Genomic DNA, 16,727 nt, shown 5'->3' with positions numbered 1-16,727 from the left:
CTTACTTGTGAAACCCATACTGCCAAGGGTAACGGACGCTGATCTGCACGGTCTTTGTTCAATACACAACATTCAATTACCAGACCCTGACACCCTGACAGTGTATTTGCTGAATCAACTTACCTTAGAGTAGTTTCATTACTCCATGAAAACTTTCTTTATTATAAACTCAAAGCTGCATAATCTTTACAAGCAAAAATGCTGTGTGCTGTCTGAAATGACTTGTGACAGTCATAAATATTCTTTAAAATAATCAATTTTCATGATCAAGTGAAACCTACAGCAACAGAAGTGCTACAGGTTCAATTTACATAAAGAGATAAACAAAATGTAAATGGCTTCAGGAGTTAAAAATGCAGCCTAACATTAAGCCTCTTAAATAACCTGTTTCTAAAGAGCAATAGAAAAGTAACAGAAAATGACTGAAACGTGAGATTTCAGTCATCTTGACTTTTGGAAAAGTTAACTCAGAAGACAAGGAAAAGGAAGCATTAATTCTACACAAGAGAGAAGCCTGCAATGATTTCAAAATAAAGTTTTGACCTAATTCCACAGAAAACCCTTAACAGGTTAGACCTCTCCACTTTCACATCAAAATTTACCCGGTGCCCCAGCAGAATCTCCCAGCAGGCCTGAGAACTGAGACAACTAGCAGCTAATGAGCTTTACGAGCTGGAAAAAGAGATGTGTTAGGAAAAGTGAGGGAGCTGGGGGGAGTCATTCCTTTTTGGCAATGGCTCAGCGGGGCTGCTGGCAGTGCATTACATTACCTTTAGGTAATTGGAATAGGCAAGGAGAAATATTCTTGTGAAAAACTCACTTATTTTCTTTGGTTTCACCAAATCATCAAGGCTTTGATAGCGAAAGTGGGAAACAGACGAACTGTTATATTAGCACTAAAACAAAAATGACAAAGCTAAAAAACCACATTACATCCAACAGCAGATAGCTTACAGCATAATACTGGCATCCTGCTCTTCTCCTGAAAGCACAAGGTCCATCAGGATCATTTTCCTCTTCTGCTTCTGATATTGGTGAGGGTACCTAAACCAGAAAATAAAGTCATTCTTCCAACTGCCATATGTATATAATAATACGCATGTATTAAAATATTTAATATAACTAATTAGCTCATATAGTAAAAATATGTTTTATACTATACAAGTTTATATAATATGAATTGACATTTATATAACAAATACAATCTTCTCTGAAACAGCTTAGAACATAAAGGGAAAGACCAAAATGCAACTGTCTTACATATAAATCAGCCGTCCAACAGTTATTTTCTATTTCGAACTACGCTGTCCAAATTACAGGTAGTTGAGTTTTCCATTTTCTGTAGGCTAAAATTTTGTAACAGATTATTACCTGTGGGAACTCATCTTCGTCTGAACTGTGGAAGTCATACTGTTTAATATCACTCTTGTTGATAACAGGCAAGGGCTCAGCAGAGGGCTGTTGAGGAGTTACCACACACTCTATTTTAGGTTTCTTTAGATACTTCTTCTTTTGACGGACAACATCTGATACCTCCTCCTTTAGAGATGAATGATGAGGATGCTGTTTGTGAAGAACACACACAAGATTTCAGCAAATGAAGTAATTAATCTTGTTTCTTCATCTTGTGCTTTAGAAAAACATTACTGCTCATCTTGCAGAGCCTCTCAACACGCAGCATTTGCAGACAACTTCAGACACACAATGCAAAATTTATTGAAAAGATCTGAAAAACCCCAAAACTTGCCTCTAATTGTCTTTAATAAACTGAAAGCTTTCAAGCTACATGACTAAGTTAAAAGATTCCTTGCCTTTTTTTAAAGTACACTCAGTATATTGTAATTGGAAACCTTATTCCAATTATTTTCTTAAGCCTCAGTTTCCTACATCAATCACTTAAAATTTTCTCAGCTGCTCAAAACTATTCACAAGAAACGTTTTGTTTTCTGTTTCTTGCATTGTTCCCATCTTTTGTAAGATTTAATGCTATTAGTGTTTACACTATTTTTTTAAGGTTTTGCTGACATAAGTCCTCTGAAGCAAGCAACTCCAGTAATATTAAACTGTTCGCTTGAACAAAAATGCTTTTAAACTTCAAAGCTCTCAAATTAGAAAGATTATTTTTCCTTCCAAAATTTTCAATTAAAGAGTAAAAGCCATTGAAGTTTTTAAAGCGTTTAAATTTTCCCCAAATTACCACTTTTCAATAGCTGACTAAAACTAACTCCAGTGACGGAACTCAGCCGCATAACCGGAGATGAGAAACAGAAGGCTGAACAAAAGAGAACCAAGGAGAGGGACTTGTATCACATTCAGTGACCACTGGGTGTCGCAGGTGCTAAATACAAACTTCAAAAGGTGCTCAACTCATAACAACTTGTGTTCCAGATTCTCTCTCAAAAAACACATCTTGATCCAAATGTGTGTGATTATACAGTAACAGCCATCAAGTCACACAGACACGAGTGAAAACAAGCTTACAACTAATACAGTCTCGTAAAAGTGAGCAGAAACACTAAGAATCCAGTAGTTTGCTACAGACACGTGATATAGCATGTCTCCATGCAGGTTCTTCCTGTACTTCATTTCATTCCCAGTGTGCTCACGTATTCTGTACCTACTAAACAAAGCTCTCTACTTACGGTGAACTAAGAAAGCTAAAAAAAGCCCTACCATCATTAAACAATATATAACCCCCATATAATCTACTACATTCTTACATATTTAAAATGTAAGATGACACTGTAGCAGGAAAAAGGTGACTGCTAAGTAATTGTTTCACAGTCCACAAGAGAATTTAAAGAAAAAATACACAACCAAAATACTGAAGAATAGCTCCTGCGTTGCTACACCCTCAAACCACATGGCATAAATACCTTCCTAATGAGAAATGTACGTGCCTCCATAACAACTCTACTGCTATTACAAATTCCATTAAATGGTTTTAAAACCAATGTTGCTCGCAACATTTTTTTTGTCGCTTGCAAGAAGATACAGCAGTTATTTTCTTCTGTCTGCAAATGTTACAAAAATCACTTCAACAATTTAGAATAGCTTCTGGAATCCTTGAGCATTCTTGCTGTAAGCCAGCAATCAGACTCTTTGCTAATCAGTATTCATGGACAACGCTACCAGAAAAATTCAGTGCTCTAGTCTCCTGTCAGAGGGAAAAGGAAAAATAACTCCCTCGCAGTCTTGAGGTCCTGATTCCCATGTAAAGCATCCATGCTTACATCATCTTAAAATGAAATGGACAGAACCGTGAAAAACAAAGTGACTACTACAATGCTGCTGTTTGGTGACGCAGGCCAATTTTAAAACTTATGTGAGAAAGAGGACAAACATTAAACGAGCATTACAGATTGCTAGACAGTCTTCCAATGCATACATCTACAGGGTGTGTCCAGAATAACAGGTAACAACTGACTTGCAGCAGGAGAAAGGTTACCTTAATTTTACATTCTTGAACTTTGTGATGATTTCCATTATGAAGAGTGGATGGAGTTGTGCTCATCTCTTTTTCAGGTCTGTTAAGCTTCACTTCATTGAGGATTTCACCTCCATAATCACCTAAATGGTACCTTCAATTAGAAAAAAAAACGTGATTAAAAATATAGTAGTGCATTTCCACTGAGAAAGGTCTGAAGACCAAGTAACAGGCTGCATAAAACCCTTCTGTTTTAGCTTCTAAACCCTACAGAGCAATGTAAGCCTTCAGCCACACGTTTGCTGAAGGCTAGCATCCATACAGAAAGAAATTACAGGAGGTGTCTTCAAACTTATTTAATGAAAATTAAGGCCTTAGCATTATAGATGACTTTATACAGATAATTTCAAAGTTTACCTTTTCTCTACAACTTCTAATGTTAAATGCAATAGCTCGCGTTTTGTTTTTTCTCTTCTCTTAATCATCTCCAGAATTGTTATGGCTCTGCTAAACTCTCTTCTCAATTTCAACATCTTCTCATAAGACGCTTCATCGTTCTTTCGATTCTATTGAAAGATTAAGGAAATTTCACATCAAAAGAAAAACCTGTGAGGCACAACTAGCGACAATTTTGGAAAAAAACCACCATACTGCTGCTGCAAGTGAGAATCAATAGTACATTCAGAAGAAACTTTTCATAGCACATAACCTCGCTGGTAGATGCCACAAAAAGCAAAGGAAAATCAAGTTTTAGGATTAAGTTGAAGAAGAACTCTTCACTCATTTTCCCCATGCCTTCTCCACTCAGGAAAACTACCACTGGTTTGGTAGGTAGTCAGAACAGGGAATTCAGGACTTGGTGCCTAAAGCTTTTTCCACTTTGATTCTATACACTGTGAGGTTGCGTGCACTTACGTACAGATTTTTTAATTACTCAACATTTTCCAGTCTTTGCCATTCATATCAATTCATGCTACATGCTACAAATACGAAACCTGAATTGTTTACTAGGTGGTAAATGGAAGAGTTTTCCTCTCTTCCACAGAGGTCTGCAAACCTATCAATCAGCCTTTGATTTTCAGCTTTCTAGAAAACGGACAAATTGTAAATTGACATAGAAAACTGATAGATTAGAAATGACTGAAATTCACTACATCATTTAACAGGTTTGAAGTTTAGGTGGGCCATCGAGTATTGCAACTATTAATACAGACAAACAATCAAGTCAATTAACCATGGATAGCGAAGGACTGATCCTGCCATATGCCGGCAAGGAATCAAATGGTTCCTACCAGTGCAGGATTTAAAACGACGTTACCTTTCTTGTCTGCATCTTCTCAGTTCTCCTCCGAAAGGCAACATAAGGGTCGTTGTTGGTGGAGCCATCCCTCTTTTCTTGTTTGATTTGAGGGATGAGAGATGGTCCTCTGCAATTCTTACGCTTTCTTACCCAGTAGTCATATACAGCCTTAATAAGGTAGTCATCCTCATTTAGCAGCAATTTAGCTTCCTGAAGTGTTACAAGCTAAAAGAGAATATTCAGAAGGTGCAATTGAGATGGAACAGGGCAAGAAGAAAGTCTTTCACGTGTCTTCTACACTTTCTAAATAAACTTTACCCTTTTCCAGGAAAGGAGAGAAAAGAAGAAAAGAATATTGACCTAAATCCAAGTACTTAAGCCACCAGTTGGTCTTCCTAACTTAGTTCCCAAGCTTTTCTGGATCAGCATCGTCAGCCCTCAAAACTTTTCATACAGGTCTAGAAGGAATGTCAGGCATACTGACAAAAACTAATTTGTTTCTCAAGCTCCAATAGCCTGGAGGAGTTGTTTTTTGTCTTACCTCTCCTATCACAGAGCTCAGGTAAGACCTAGTCAAAGTCAGCTGAAAATTTCTGCAGCCCAAGAGCAGAACAAGAAGCCACACGCTGCAATCCCTCAAGTTAAGTAGAAAAAACTACAGAAGTCCCATGAAAATTTCTTATATAGAGAGGGATTTCTCCTTACACACCTTCAAAAGCTTCAAAAGAGAGGCTATGTTGTAAGGAGCAATTATAATGCTTCATGTACACATATGGTCTTTTATTTGTTCCCCTAAACGTACACTTTCTGGTGTAAGAGCTCTTTGACTCCCTGAGAAATAACTCCACATACTTCAAACTTACGTGACAGAAACTGATCCTTCAGATGCAGTTTCCGAGCAATTTTTTGGATTTAAGACCCTTCTCCACACAACGGTCTCCTGTAACAGCTCAGGAACTGAGGACTAAAATACTGGCACCCTTCAGATAACATAACTGGCAACACGTGCTTGCTCCGAAAGCAAGGAAAGCAGCCTCTGAGTCTGACCTGGAGAACAACTTCCTTTCTTGCATTTTTGCAGTTTATACCACAAGGGCCCAGTCTTAAACCTTTTGCTTCACTGTCTGTGCATCTAAGTCTCTTACCTTCAACTGAAGTCAATGCCCACTGTACCAAGTGAAAGGAAGATAATCTGGATTCTCATATACATTTACAGACAAATCTGCACACCCACCAACCACTACCAGCTTCTTTCATGCTGAAGCAGGTAAAAGTAGACGGTTTTTAAGTTGTCTTATTGTAATGTATTATGATTAGGAATTAAAGTTTAACACCAACCCCCACCACCACACATGCACCCACTCACCTATACTCCTGCTCTCCACCTATTTTCCTAAGTTAGCAGTAAGAGACAGCAATGAAATTTCTGTACATCTGCAGACTCGCACAAACATACTTACCAACTTAGCAGGAAATAAAATGAACTGAAAAACAAAAACCAAACTAAACCAACCAAACAGAAAAACAGAACCACCCCACCAGAAACGAGAAATAGCTGAGCCATTTCTTAACACAGCAGATACCTGACTAGAACTGGCTTTTTCAAGTCTGTCGATCATTATTTCAAACTGCAGTGGCTTGATTTCCATCTTCCGATTTAGTCTGTTCAGTAAGGTTTCATCCTCAGAGTCCATATCGTAGTCTGGCTGTTCATTGTCCAGATTAAAGGCTGAAACAAAAACACACACAAAATAAGTGAATACAAAAGCACTCATCTGACAACCAGGAATCAAAAGCCATCCATAAAATCAGCAGACCTCTGCCATGACACTTCTTTTCACTAAGAAGTGTCCCCATATAGAACTAAGTCAGTGTTTAGAAGTTTCTTGTCTTTGGCTTCCTATACGAGGGGAAATCAATGAAAGCTCATTTTCTTTTAATGCAGCTTGAAGGGGTGATAGGAAAAAAGCTTTACTTCCAAAAATTACCAAAGGGGCATACAAATTTTACTATCTCCCTGCACAACAAAAGCAAAAGTGCTTTTTTGTGCTGTTACAATACAGCTCCTCCATAATATCACAATAAGATTCTTAACAATTAAGACAATTTTCAGTCAAATCCCATACTCAGAGAAAGGTACTTAAATGGAAATTCCAATACAATTTCAGTTGCCCGTTTTTAAGTAACTCAACTAAATTAAATTATTAAAATATTTAGTAGGCTAAAATAAAAAAAATACAATTTGTGTAACAAACTGTAGTAATGCTAGACCAATCCTGTTGGAAGACACGTTACTTTTTCTCCAAAAGCAACTCAACTCTAGATGTAGAACCTGAATCTTTTCTCCACGCTCTTCAAACAGTACGTTCCTGACTTTACAGCAAAGCTCTTATCTTTATTACAGATTGCCCTAGTCATTCTCCATACTTAGGCAAAGTTTCTGGTCCTACGAAAAGCAGAAGGAAATCATCATTCAGATAACATAGAAATTTTGTTTACACGAAGTATGAGAAAATCCTATACAACAACAACTCTTATTAGGTGCAATTGATGTTTCGTATAAAACTACAAAGGGTGAAACGCTAACTCCAACACTTCAAATAATTACTGCACTAACAGCAGTGAAGGCTTGTCGAAATATACTCTATTTGTACTGGACCGCAAACCAAAGCGCTATCTTATCTCTATGTCCTTAAGTCATGGCTGCATCCGAGCGTCAACTTAGAGAACAACTCTGCTACCAAGCTTCCTGGTGCACTTTGAGGGGACCCAGGAAACACCAGAATCAAAAGAATGATGCTAAAAAACCATTTAAAGCAAACATTTAAAGCACCTGGCCTGGACAGTCAGTTACAATGAAGTAAGCAACACATTCCTCCCACACCTCAGGCCAGCCCAAGACCACTCTGCCTGTATTCCAATGCAATGTATTAGCTTTTACCACTGGCAGCGTGTAAAACAATCTATTTGGCTTTGCATGGAAACTGATGAGAGGCACTCACAGAGCCAGATACAACTGAGAAGTGCTGGGACACGATCCCTTCCCATTTTCAGCTGTCAACTGCTACCTCCCAGAAGAGGCGGTGCTTCACTGTACTAATTCTGAGAACAACACTTACTCAGAAGGCTTCACCGGCTAAACACACACTGTAAACATGGTCTAAAAATAGATTTCAAGAAGAAACTAATACTACAACCGCGGTCTGACTGTGTATTGCATGGAATCATTAATACTATAACTCGATAAAGTTGCCGTGCAGATTCTGTTCAGACACGTCCCACTGCCCCCGGGTACGTGACACCCAGTTCTCCCCCTGAACATCGGCAGCCGTGTATCAGACTCGCACTACGGCTTACGGCACTCGGGTCCTGTAGCTTCAGCGGGAGAAAACTACAGCTTTGAAATCGAACTGACCCACAGTATTCATTCTTTAAAAGCAGAGCTCTGTAAAGCCGCGTTAAGAAACCTCTGAACCCCGTGCCTAAATAACGCATCAAATCAACTTAACTTCCTAAATAAGTTATTTGCTGATAAAACCTCAGCTATATTAGCAGTCATTATTGAGACTTTATGGATTAAAAAAAATAAAGTGCTGAAAAACAGGAAAAAAACTGTAATCCTTAAAAACCAAAACCCCTACGCCCTGAATTTCAACTCAACGAGAATATTTTGACATAATCAAAGTGACAAGACACAGAAGATAGAAGGTATCCAGTATGCACTTGTCAGAAGCAAGTTACATCGAATAAAACCAGTCTCATTCTCCTCTACAAAAGCACCCAGGTACTGTCAGAGCAGTAGTAAGCCCATGACACACACGTCCTGCTTTTTATACCTCCTAGCAATGCTCTCTGCCTTGCGAGTAGCATGAGAAGCACTGCAAGCACAAGAACAGCAGGTTAACGGTGTTGAAGCAATGGAAACGCCACTTGCATTCCACCTCCTGGTTCACTGCAGGCCACAAAACCTCAGCTACCTCCTGGAAGCCTGCAAGTCTCACGAAATGCAGACTTCCTCCTGGTTCACGCGCTCAAAGCAGACTTTCTACCTCCCTTCCTCCTGGTAGTTTGTGGGGCTGACTGGATGGATCGAGTTTTCCTGCTCTAATGCTTCTGTGCTCTTCCACGCTGCACGTTTCTGCAGGGTGCTGAAAAAAGGTGCTTCGGTGATCCTATCGCTAAACCTCACCTCGTGTAAGTGTTCGAAACTTGCTGGCTTGCTAATTGCTGTTGCAAAACTACCATCCTACCTTACATCCTCTGCCACTGTAACCACTCTTGCCGGCTATACCTTTCGCAGAGGGATTTGCTTTTGTTTACACGAGCTCCCCTAAGTACTGAGTTTATACTAACCTACGGAAATGGAATTTGCTTTGAAGTTAAGTTACACGAAATAGGGTTTAACATAACAAAATTATCTAACTGAATTTACTTAATTAAGGCTGTGGTTCAACACTCATTTTAAGCTGACCTAGGTGAGTTACCACTCAAACAAGCACTTCCACGAGCCTTGCCTCTCCAGTGAGCTACACATTGCTCCACCTTCCTTGTGCTGGCACCAGCAGTCCCACGATGAGCCAAGACAGCAAGCTGATAGATCCAGACGGCCACCAAAAACCCGATAGGCTTTCTGCCAGCTCACTTCCCCGAGCTGGCTCAGCTGAGAGCACAACTTCCACCAGGAGGGTGCTGGCAGTAAGAACAGAGCAGGCTGTGTTTATTCTGATGGCATCAAATCATTTGTTGTGGGTTAGCACAGGTCATGGTAATTATATCCAAAGTAGTTAACAAAGCAGCAAAACACCTCCTCAACGGCAAGGCTGTGGCACCTGACCGGACCAGGGCTTCTAACACTCCCCACCTGCACCAGAACACCTCTGCCAGGTAGCTATCATGCAAATACCCACTTTACATGGCCACAGTCTGAACAGGTCCTGTTACAGCAGCCTCTAAAAAAGTGGAATAATTCTTTATCGTAGGTAGTATTGCTCCCCCACCACCACTTCTTTTTTTAAATTATTAAAATATTAATTTACATGCGAAGGTCCCCCTCCATTCTGTTTTCTCACGCCCCCTTACAATCGGTTTTAGTTTTACCCTTACAGAGAAAATCTGGGGAAGGGACACGCGGATTGAGTAGCCTGACCCATCAGAAAGTAAGCCCAAACATACTTTTATGCCAGGATTTTTTGGATCACTTTCACGATCACGTAGAGGTCAAGCCCCAACTTCAAATCCTGAACTGACCACAGCCACCGCAAATGCATCTGTTAAGTTACTGCATGCCAGCTTGAAAATGGTCAGCGTGTCTTCTCTTCTACTCGACACCACTTCAAATGATCATGTGGGCCTTCCTGTCACACTGGGGTTTGAACCAATCCAACCCTAAACGCAACACAAGTTCCATGATACAGAAGCCTGCCCGCTACTGAATTTCGTTTAGAAAACTGACAAGACTTCCAGCTCATGAAGATATTAATTTGCACACCCATATCCAGTCAGATCCGTTGGACTATGACAGATGTATTTTCCATACAGCATTTCTAGTCATGTGCACATACACACATACACCAAGCACATTTACATATGTTAACAAAATATTTTTTGCTCTTCCTATTGCCGTTAGCAGCACCAGATTTCTTAAACATACTCGGCTTTAATTCTAGGATAGATACAACTCTCTCTGTTGCTTATTAGCAATTTAAAATGCATCTCCATGCTACTAAAACTACAAACATCCAGGGAAGATTCAATCACACTGGCATAATTAGAATAGTTCAAGAGTTTTGTTTCATGTTCAGTTCAAAGCCACCCGCCCTAGCGCCTCCCAGCTCCACGAATGCCTAGGATCCAGGCCAGTTCAGGAATTTCATGCCTTACTTTTCTCTACTTCGAGCTAGGGGTAGAAATGAAAGAATTATACTAGTGACGACTAAAATCTTCAGCTACCGGATGGGCTGCAAAATGATTTACTTGTTATTTGTTCGTAATAACCCCAAGTATGGAATACAGTACAGCCTCTTGGCGTCTGGCAGTTGATATAACTCACACCACAACAGCAAGTGTTGTTGCTCTTTGTGCTTTTAGCATTAGAACAGAATTTCGCAGCAGTTACCGTAGCATAAAGCAGCTTTGTATCACACCTACCACAACCAGACTATGTGGGAAAAGTTATCCTCAAGCACTAGCTGATGCTTATTTTCAGCTCAAATACCTTCTGTAATTTTGTCCAGAAAGGCTGTGAATCCTAACAATACAAAGTACAGTTTGACACAGTATCTTTAACACTTTTGAACAGATTTGTTAACAGCATTTACAGTGTTTCTGGCACCGCCCAAACAATAAAACACTTCCCTTATTTAGCAGCTTTATTTCAGTTTAGTCAACCTGCCTCGCTTTGCAGGTTTTCCTTCTATTATTAAAAAGAGAAATACTTAAATTCCTTTAGCTCGCTTCTCACATTACCGGTATGATCTCTAGTATACCGGGGAGAACCTTGAGCATGTTATTTCCAAAAGTCTCCTTAATTTGTAAGCATATGGGGAAAAAAAGGAGACTTCACCACGCTACTGAGAAATGATGCAAGGACCTTCAACATACAGCAGGGTTTGGGTTTAAGTATCTTTGCCTAACTTCAAGTTCAGTTGCATCTCCAAAAAGAAGGCGGCACGCAAACATAAAATGCTTTATCTGCTCAGATCTACGTGGAGATCAACAGCCTGCTGTTGAGGCAACTAAAAAAAGGGCCGAACAGATGCTCACTGCTGTCTGGAAAGATGAAGCTGGATAACATCACTACTGCTTGCACAAAACCCCAAAGCAGCGAGAGGAGTGCACTTGCTGTTCATGATGCTTTAGCACACCCCTGTCAGTAGCCTTTCCAATATGACTAAGAAACAAAACCATGAGTCAGTGATAAGAAAACCTTCTCAAAAACTCAGTACCGAACTTGTGCTTCACCATAAAGGCCAACAAGCCACTGCAATAACTGCACCGAAGGTTTTGCTGCAGAGACGAACTCTAGGGGAAGTCCAAGTCCCCAGACAAGCCCCTAGAACGACATGTCGCAGAGGACAAACATGATTTGCATGCCAAGCAACAACTGAGCTACTGAAATACAAATACTGTGTCACTTGTCAGCTGAACCTCCAGAGACCACTGGGGTTACTTAACCAAGACTTCAGATCATCTAAAACCTAGGCAGCCAAATACTTCCAAAAAAAAAGAAAAGCCTCCTTCTACCTATAAAGTAAGCTCAGAGTTCCCTACAGAAAGGCAACACACTGTTTTAGCAAGACACCGAGAAAAAACGCTGCTACCCATAGCACATCCGGTAAAGTCAGGCATGCTGTAGTGAATAGCTCCAATTTCAGTTGGCACAGCTGAAACCGAACCTTCAAAAACCTTGTTATAATCAGTAGAATCAAGGCTGATTTCATTACAAAACCTCTTCTATTTAGTTCATCCCCATTTATACTGAACTTTTGAATTAAGAGACTTGGAAGTAACTTTTGAGTTGACAGAAGACAAGGCTTGCCAGCTACCGTAATATACAGTAACGGCACAGAGCCCATAAACAAATGCCTTCAAGAAAAAAAAAACAACAAAAACATCTTTACCCTTAAATTCCTCCAGAACTTTACAGAAGAAATTGGAATTTACATATATAAATCCCCCTTGGACTTTTGAGTTTTTGAATACGGTAGCAACATTATCCTCAAGAATGTTTGTAGATTACTTAATTGTAATTAAAGGGAAAAAAAACATTCTTTAACTTACGCTGAATGTGAATGAACTGCTTTGGTTGCTTAAACTCTCCTTTATACAAACGATTGTAATAGTTGACATTGCTCTCTGCTTCAGGAACTGGGATAACCATGCTCTCTTTCTTTTCTCTGAAAACTTGTTGTGCTGAGATAGCCCGTTGCAAATGATGTTCCTGCAAAATAAAAATAGTTTATTTTGAAAAAAATCAGCATCTAGAAGCATGTACAAAGACATCCTACTCTCCTACTGTTTTCCTGATGTATACACAAGACCCAGCTAGAAGAGTTCAGTCTTCCCTGCGTTTTAGAGGACAGCAGGATGCTTGCTTCCAGGTTAGTGACAGAAGACGTGTTCTCCATCACTTCGCACAGCAGGGGGGTTCCTAACAGACAGGAACCTCAGAGCTCCCGTGAACATAAAGCAGGACTCAGAGCAGATGAAAAGAACCCTTTGTTCAGACAACAGCACGTTCCTTCTCCCAGACCAGGAAAAGGTCATTCAAACTACACAACAACCTTCGTAGGAAATTAGGGCTGGTAAAAACCAAACTCATTGAAAACTGGCATAGAGAAAACTTATGCAAAATCAGTTAACACACCCCGAGTAAGTTCTTTAAAGTGTTATAAACGACAGATTCGAATCAAAAGAATAGCTAATTTAATCATTCCTGTTTCCCCAGCAGTTCTTACCTGCTTGCCTTCTTTAGAAGTTCAGCCAGTTAAGAGTGACAAAGAGTCCTCACAGTGTAACACTGACAAAGCACGGACTCCCTAAACAAGTATCGCTTCATTTTACTCTCAGTGGACGGATGCCAGAAGTGCTACAGAATCATTTCAGGTTAGACGCAGACCAGGGTAAATGCATTAATTTAGACTTTTTCACACAAGTAGTTTTTGTTAGTTAACTCAGTGCAACCCACCTACTCCTGGGAGTTAGCACTAACCTGCGACTCTTCTCTCAAAGGTTTTTCATCGGTACTTGTGTCAAACTTTGGCGGAAGAAAACCAGTACAACTCCAGCGTTACGAGTTGTGCTGCTCTCTACGTACCATTTCAGTGCCATCTGAAGAAACCCAAGGTGAGCAGAGCAGCAACAGGAGCCCCCCAGCACGCTGTCAGCTGAGGGGCTACCTGCCCCCCGAGCCAGCAGCTGGCAGCAGCACAGGGCGCGTGTGCGCACGCTTCAGACCCCCCGGTGCAGTCTACGCATTTAAACATCACAAAAATGTCTCGTGCCAAGACTCCGGATGGCTCAGCTGGCACACGTAACTTTCTGTGAGCCCAATAAAGAGGAGGAGTGGCAGTCTTCACCAGGACAAGATCCTAAATCACCACAGCCACCGGCTCAGGGAAGGTTAAGTCTCAAGTTCTCCACCATCCACGCAAGCCAAACACCAAACAAGCCGCAGGCTCCGAGGGGAGAGCTGCGAGGCTCTCGAGGAGCCAGGAGACGTTTCCTTCTCCTCCCATAGAGCGGCGTTCTCATCTCCAGCTCCCAAATTTGAAGGCAGGGCAGATGACAGCAGAGTATCAACTTGAGACTTGCCCCAAAGCTCGGCTCTCGCTGAGCTTTACAACCCTCCTGTGCCTACTCCAGGGGCGTCAGGCTATCCTCCAGCCATTCCCACGCATCCGACTGCTGGAAAACATCCCGGAGGACGAGGCAGCCTTTGCTGCTCTTCCTCCTTCGGTTTCGTGGGGTGCCCTCCGCACAGCCAGCCTGCCTCACCAGCACGGCACCAGCACCCCAAGCAGCAGAACCAGCGCTTCGACAGCTTACATTCAGTAAATGCTCTCAAGAACAGGAGTTCTTCCTCTTTAATTCTACAGAAATTGTTCACAAAAAACATCCTGAGTGAAAGCAAAATCTTTAAAAATATGTAAGTGGTATTTAATAAATTACACTCTTAAATATTGAGATCTTGCAGAAATGAAAATAATGCAATTCCTGCAAAATTAGAATATAACAAATCAGCGACTGGAAGAGCAGCTTTGGGAATCTCCCCGTAGCAGATGAAGCACCAGTAAATCAAACTATCAGGCTCCCCAGTGAACGCTATTAGAATTAAGACAAGAGTGCAATCAAATATCTGGTGTGATTTGCCTGAGTTAATAAGTACTGAATCAATCTGTCATTCTACCATTGAAGTACGCCCCGGAAAGCTTCGCAGCACTGAGCAGGTAATCCAGCTACACCAGAATTTGTTTCATTACTGCGCTGTTTTCCACGGGCGTCCCTGGAGCCACCTCCTCACAGCCAGCCGCTCAGGACAAGGACCTGGGGAGGCTCCGTCCGAGTGCCCCCTGAAGACGGCCCCAGCAGCAGGCAGGCCGGGACTTTGTCAGGTGCTGAAGACCTCTCGTTTCCACAGATGCACCCAGTGCCCTGCTCCAGGGCCATACCAACCCTCCTCGGTCGCAGGGAGCAAGAGCAGCGCCCTCCCCATCTCCCTGGACCGCAGTCCAAGCCACTGCCGCTCTGGCAGCCCGCTGACAGGCTCTCTTCCAGTTTCTCAACGTCTCTGAGACGTCTGGGGAAAGCAGAGTAACGGGAAAGATCATCCCTGTGAAAGATCCTTCCAAGAGCGGCCTCAGCCCTGAAAAACTGAGGAGTGTCAAACTGCCTGGCGTGGTGGCCAGGCTCCCAGCACACCGTGCGTCCCTCGCCCATCTCCTGGCCCTTCTGCCAGGGCTGCGTCTCAGCCCAGCAGCTCCCAGCCCGCACGGACGCACAGCGCCAGGATTCAGCCCCAGGTGCCCACCTGCGCACTGCCCCTAGCTCGGCCTCGTCAGGTTTCAGCTGGACCAGTCCTCAAGTCTGTCAGCACCCACAGCGCCGGCTGCTCCTCCGTGGGGCAGGCCAACCACCGCACGGCGACGCTGGCCAACGTATAGCTCCCCCCACACCTCCACCACCAAACGCTCTGGCACTTCTAAAATGGGACTGAACGCCTTACGGGAAGGCCACGCTCACCCCTTCATTCCTCCAGCCAGCACGGAGGGACCAGGTCCCACCTGCACAGAAAGCAGCGAAGAAGGGCACGCAGCAGCCACCACACAAGTCACGCTTTGGCTCCACAGCCCATTGAGCAGCACAGCTGAGTAATTCAGATTATTCTCAGTTTTCGTAACGCTGCTAGTAGGTGTACGGAGAGTTCCCAAGGCAAGGCTGACAATAGGTGTTAGTACTCACTCTACTATAAAACGTCTTCAGGCAGAACGCAGCTTTCACACAGAGAGCCTTACAAGCACGACTGTCACTCAGTCAGCAGCACTTCGGAAGCAGCAGATAAGTATGTCGCTTCCACAATTAGGGAAAAAAAAAATCTCTCTGTTAAACATGAAGTTAGGGAAAACAAATCTCAACTCCTAAACCGTTCCGTTTAACATACTCTGAAGATTTTGATGTAGAAGTTAGTCTATTTAAATGGCTTGGTTCAACCTGCAAACAGCCTTTTAAAGGTTCAATGATGGATTTAGCAACCGGTGTACCCAGACATCCTTTCATCTATTTTTCTTATTGTTTTGAGAGACACACAACATATTTTAACTTGTACTTCACTGTGCAGCAGGCAAGATAAAAGGACCTCATAACTGAACAGTAGAGAGAACTGTGATGATAGCAGGCAGAACCTACTCCTTTTAATTCCCAAGGCAGCATCTGTCAAGGAGCCATTAACCACTGATTTCTGAAAAAGCAAATCCCAACCTCTCTAATAGGACTGAGAACATCACGTACAACTTCGGCCCGTTTCTGTAGCTATCAACACAACGGAAACATCCCAGTGCCTAGGACACAGCCGAAACACAGCTGTTCTCCAAGCACAAGACTGGCCCACCTGGGAAGGGAAACAGTGACCAGTACCAGACATTGTTTGCACCCTCAAGAACCGTATTCACCAACACAACCCCTCCCTTTTACTCTGCTGCTCCAAAACCAAAGCACTTGGATGCTAAACAGCTGTTTGCTACTCTCCCTTAGCCTTTAAGTTCCCTACAGTTATCCTCCCCAGACCTCTCCCTGAAATACAGTTTCATCATATTTAGGTAAATGCGCTACCTTTCTGAAGGAGCATGTTTGGGGACCCCTGTGGTTAAATACCATCCCCACGCTGAAAAGTTCATCTCTGTCTTAATTATGAAACCACAACAAGCAATTCTGTATTAGATGCACACACCCTAGAAGAAGAAACTTTAGGGCTTTAAGTAAATACACCTGTCCCCTTCTCCATCC

At 42.1% G+C, this 16,727-nt stretch overlaps 1 protein-coding gene across 6 annotated transcripts in view; it reads right to left on the bottom strand.

The window, feature by feature from the left end:
- EPC2 (enhancer of polycomb homolog 2) overlaps positions 1 to 16,727 on the bottom strand; it is a 41,753-nt gene that overhangs the window by 12,890 nt on the left and 12,136 nt on the right. For 5 of the 6 annotated variants that reach the window (XM_040562124.1, XM_040562129.1, XM_040562127.1 and 2 more), the window contains 7 exons: positions 12,507 to 12,666; positions 6,311 to 6,456; positions 4,746 to 4,952; positions 3,845 to 3,993; positions 3,449 to 3,581; positions 1,372 to 1,563; positions 955 to 1,044 (listed from right to left, as the gene is read on the bottom strand). In XM_040562124.1, coding sequence (XP_040418058.1) covers positions 955 to 1,044; positions 1,372 to 1,563; positions 3,449 to 3,581; positions 3,845 to 3,993; positions 4,746 to 4,952; positions 6,311 to 6,456; positions 12,507 to 12,666 — 1,077 coding nt within the window. Of the gene's footprint in view, positions 1 to 954; positions 1,045 to 1,371; positions 1,564 to 3,448; positions 3,582 to 3,844; positions 3,994 to 4,745; positions 4,953 to 6,310; positions 6,457 to 12,506; positions 12,667 to 13,183; positions 13,209 to 16,727 lie in introns of those variants that run through there. The other variant, XM_040562128.1, reaches the window with a different exon arrangement.

This window comes from Cygnus olor, chromosome 6, assembly GCF_009769625.2.
Source record: "Cygnus olor isolate bCygOlo1 chromosome 6, bCygOlo1.pri.v2, whole genome shotgun sequence".
Lineage (NCBI taxonomy): Eukaryota > Metazoa > Chordata > Aves > Anseriformes > Anatidae > Cygnus > Cygnus olor.
This window is presented reverse-complemented; position numbering and strand designations above follow the sequence as displayed.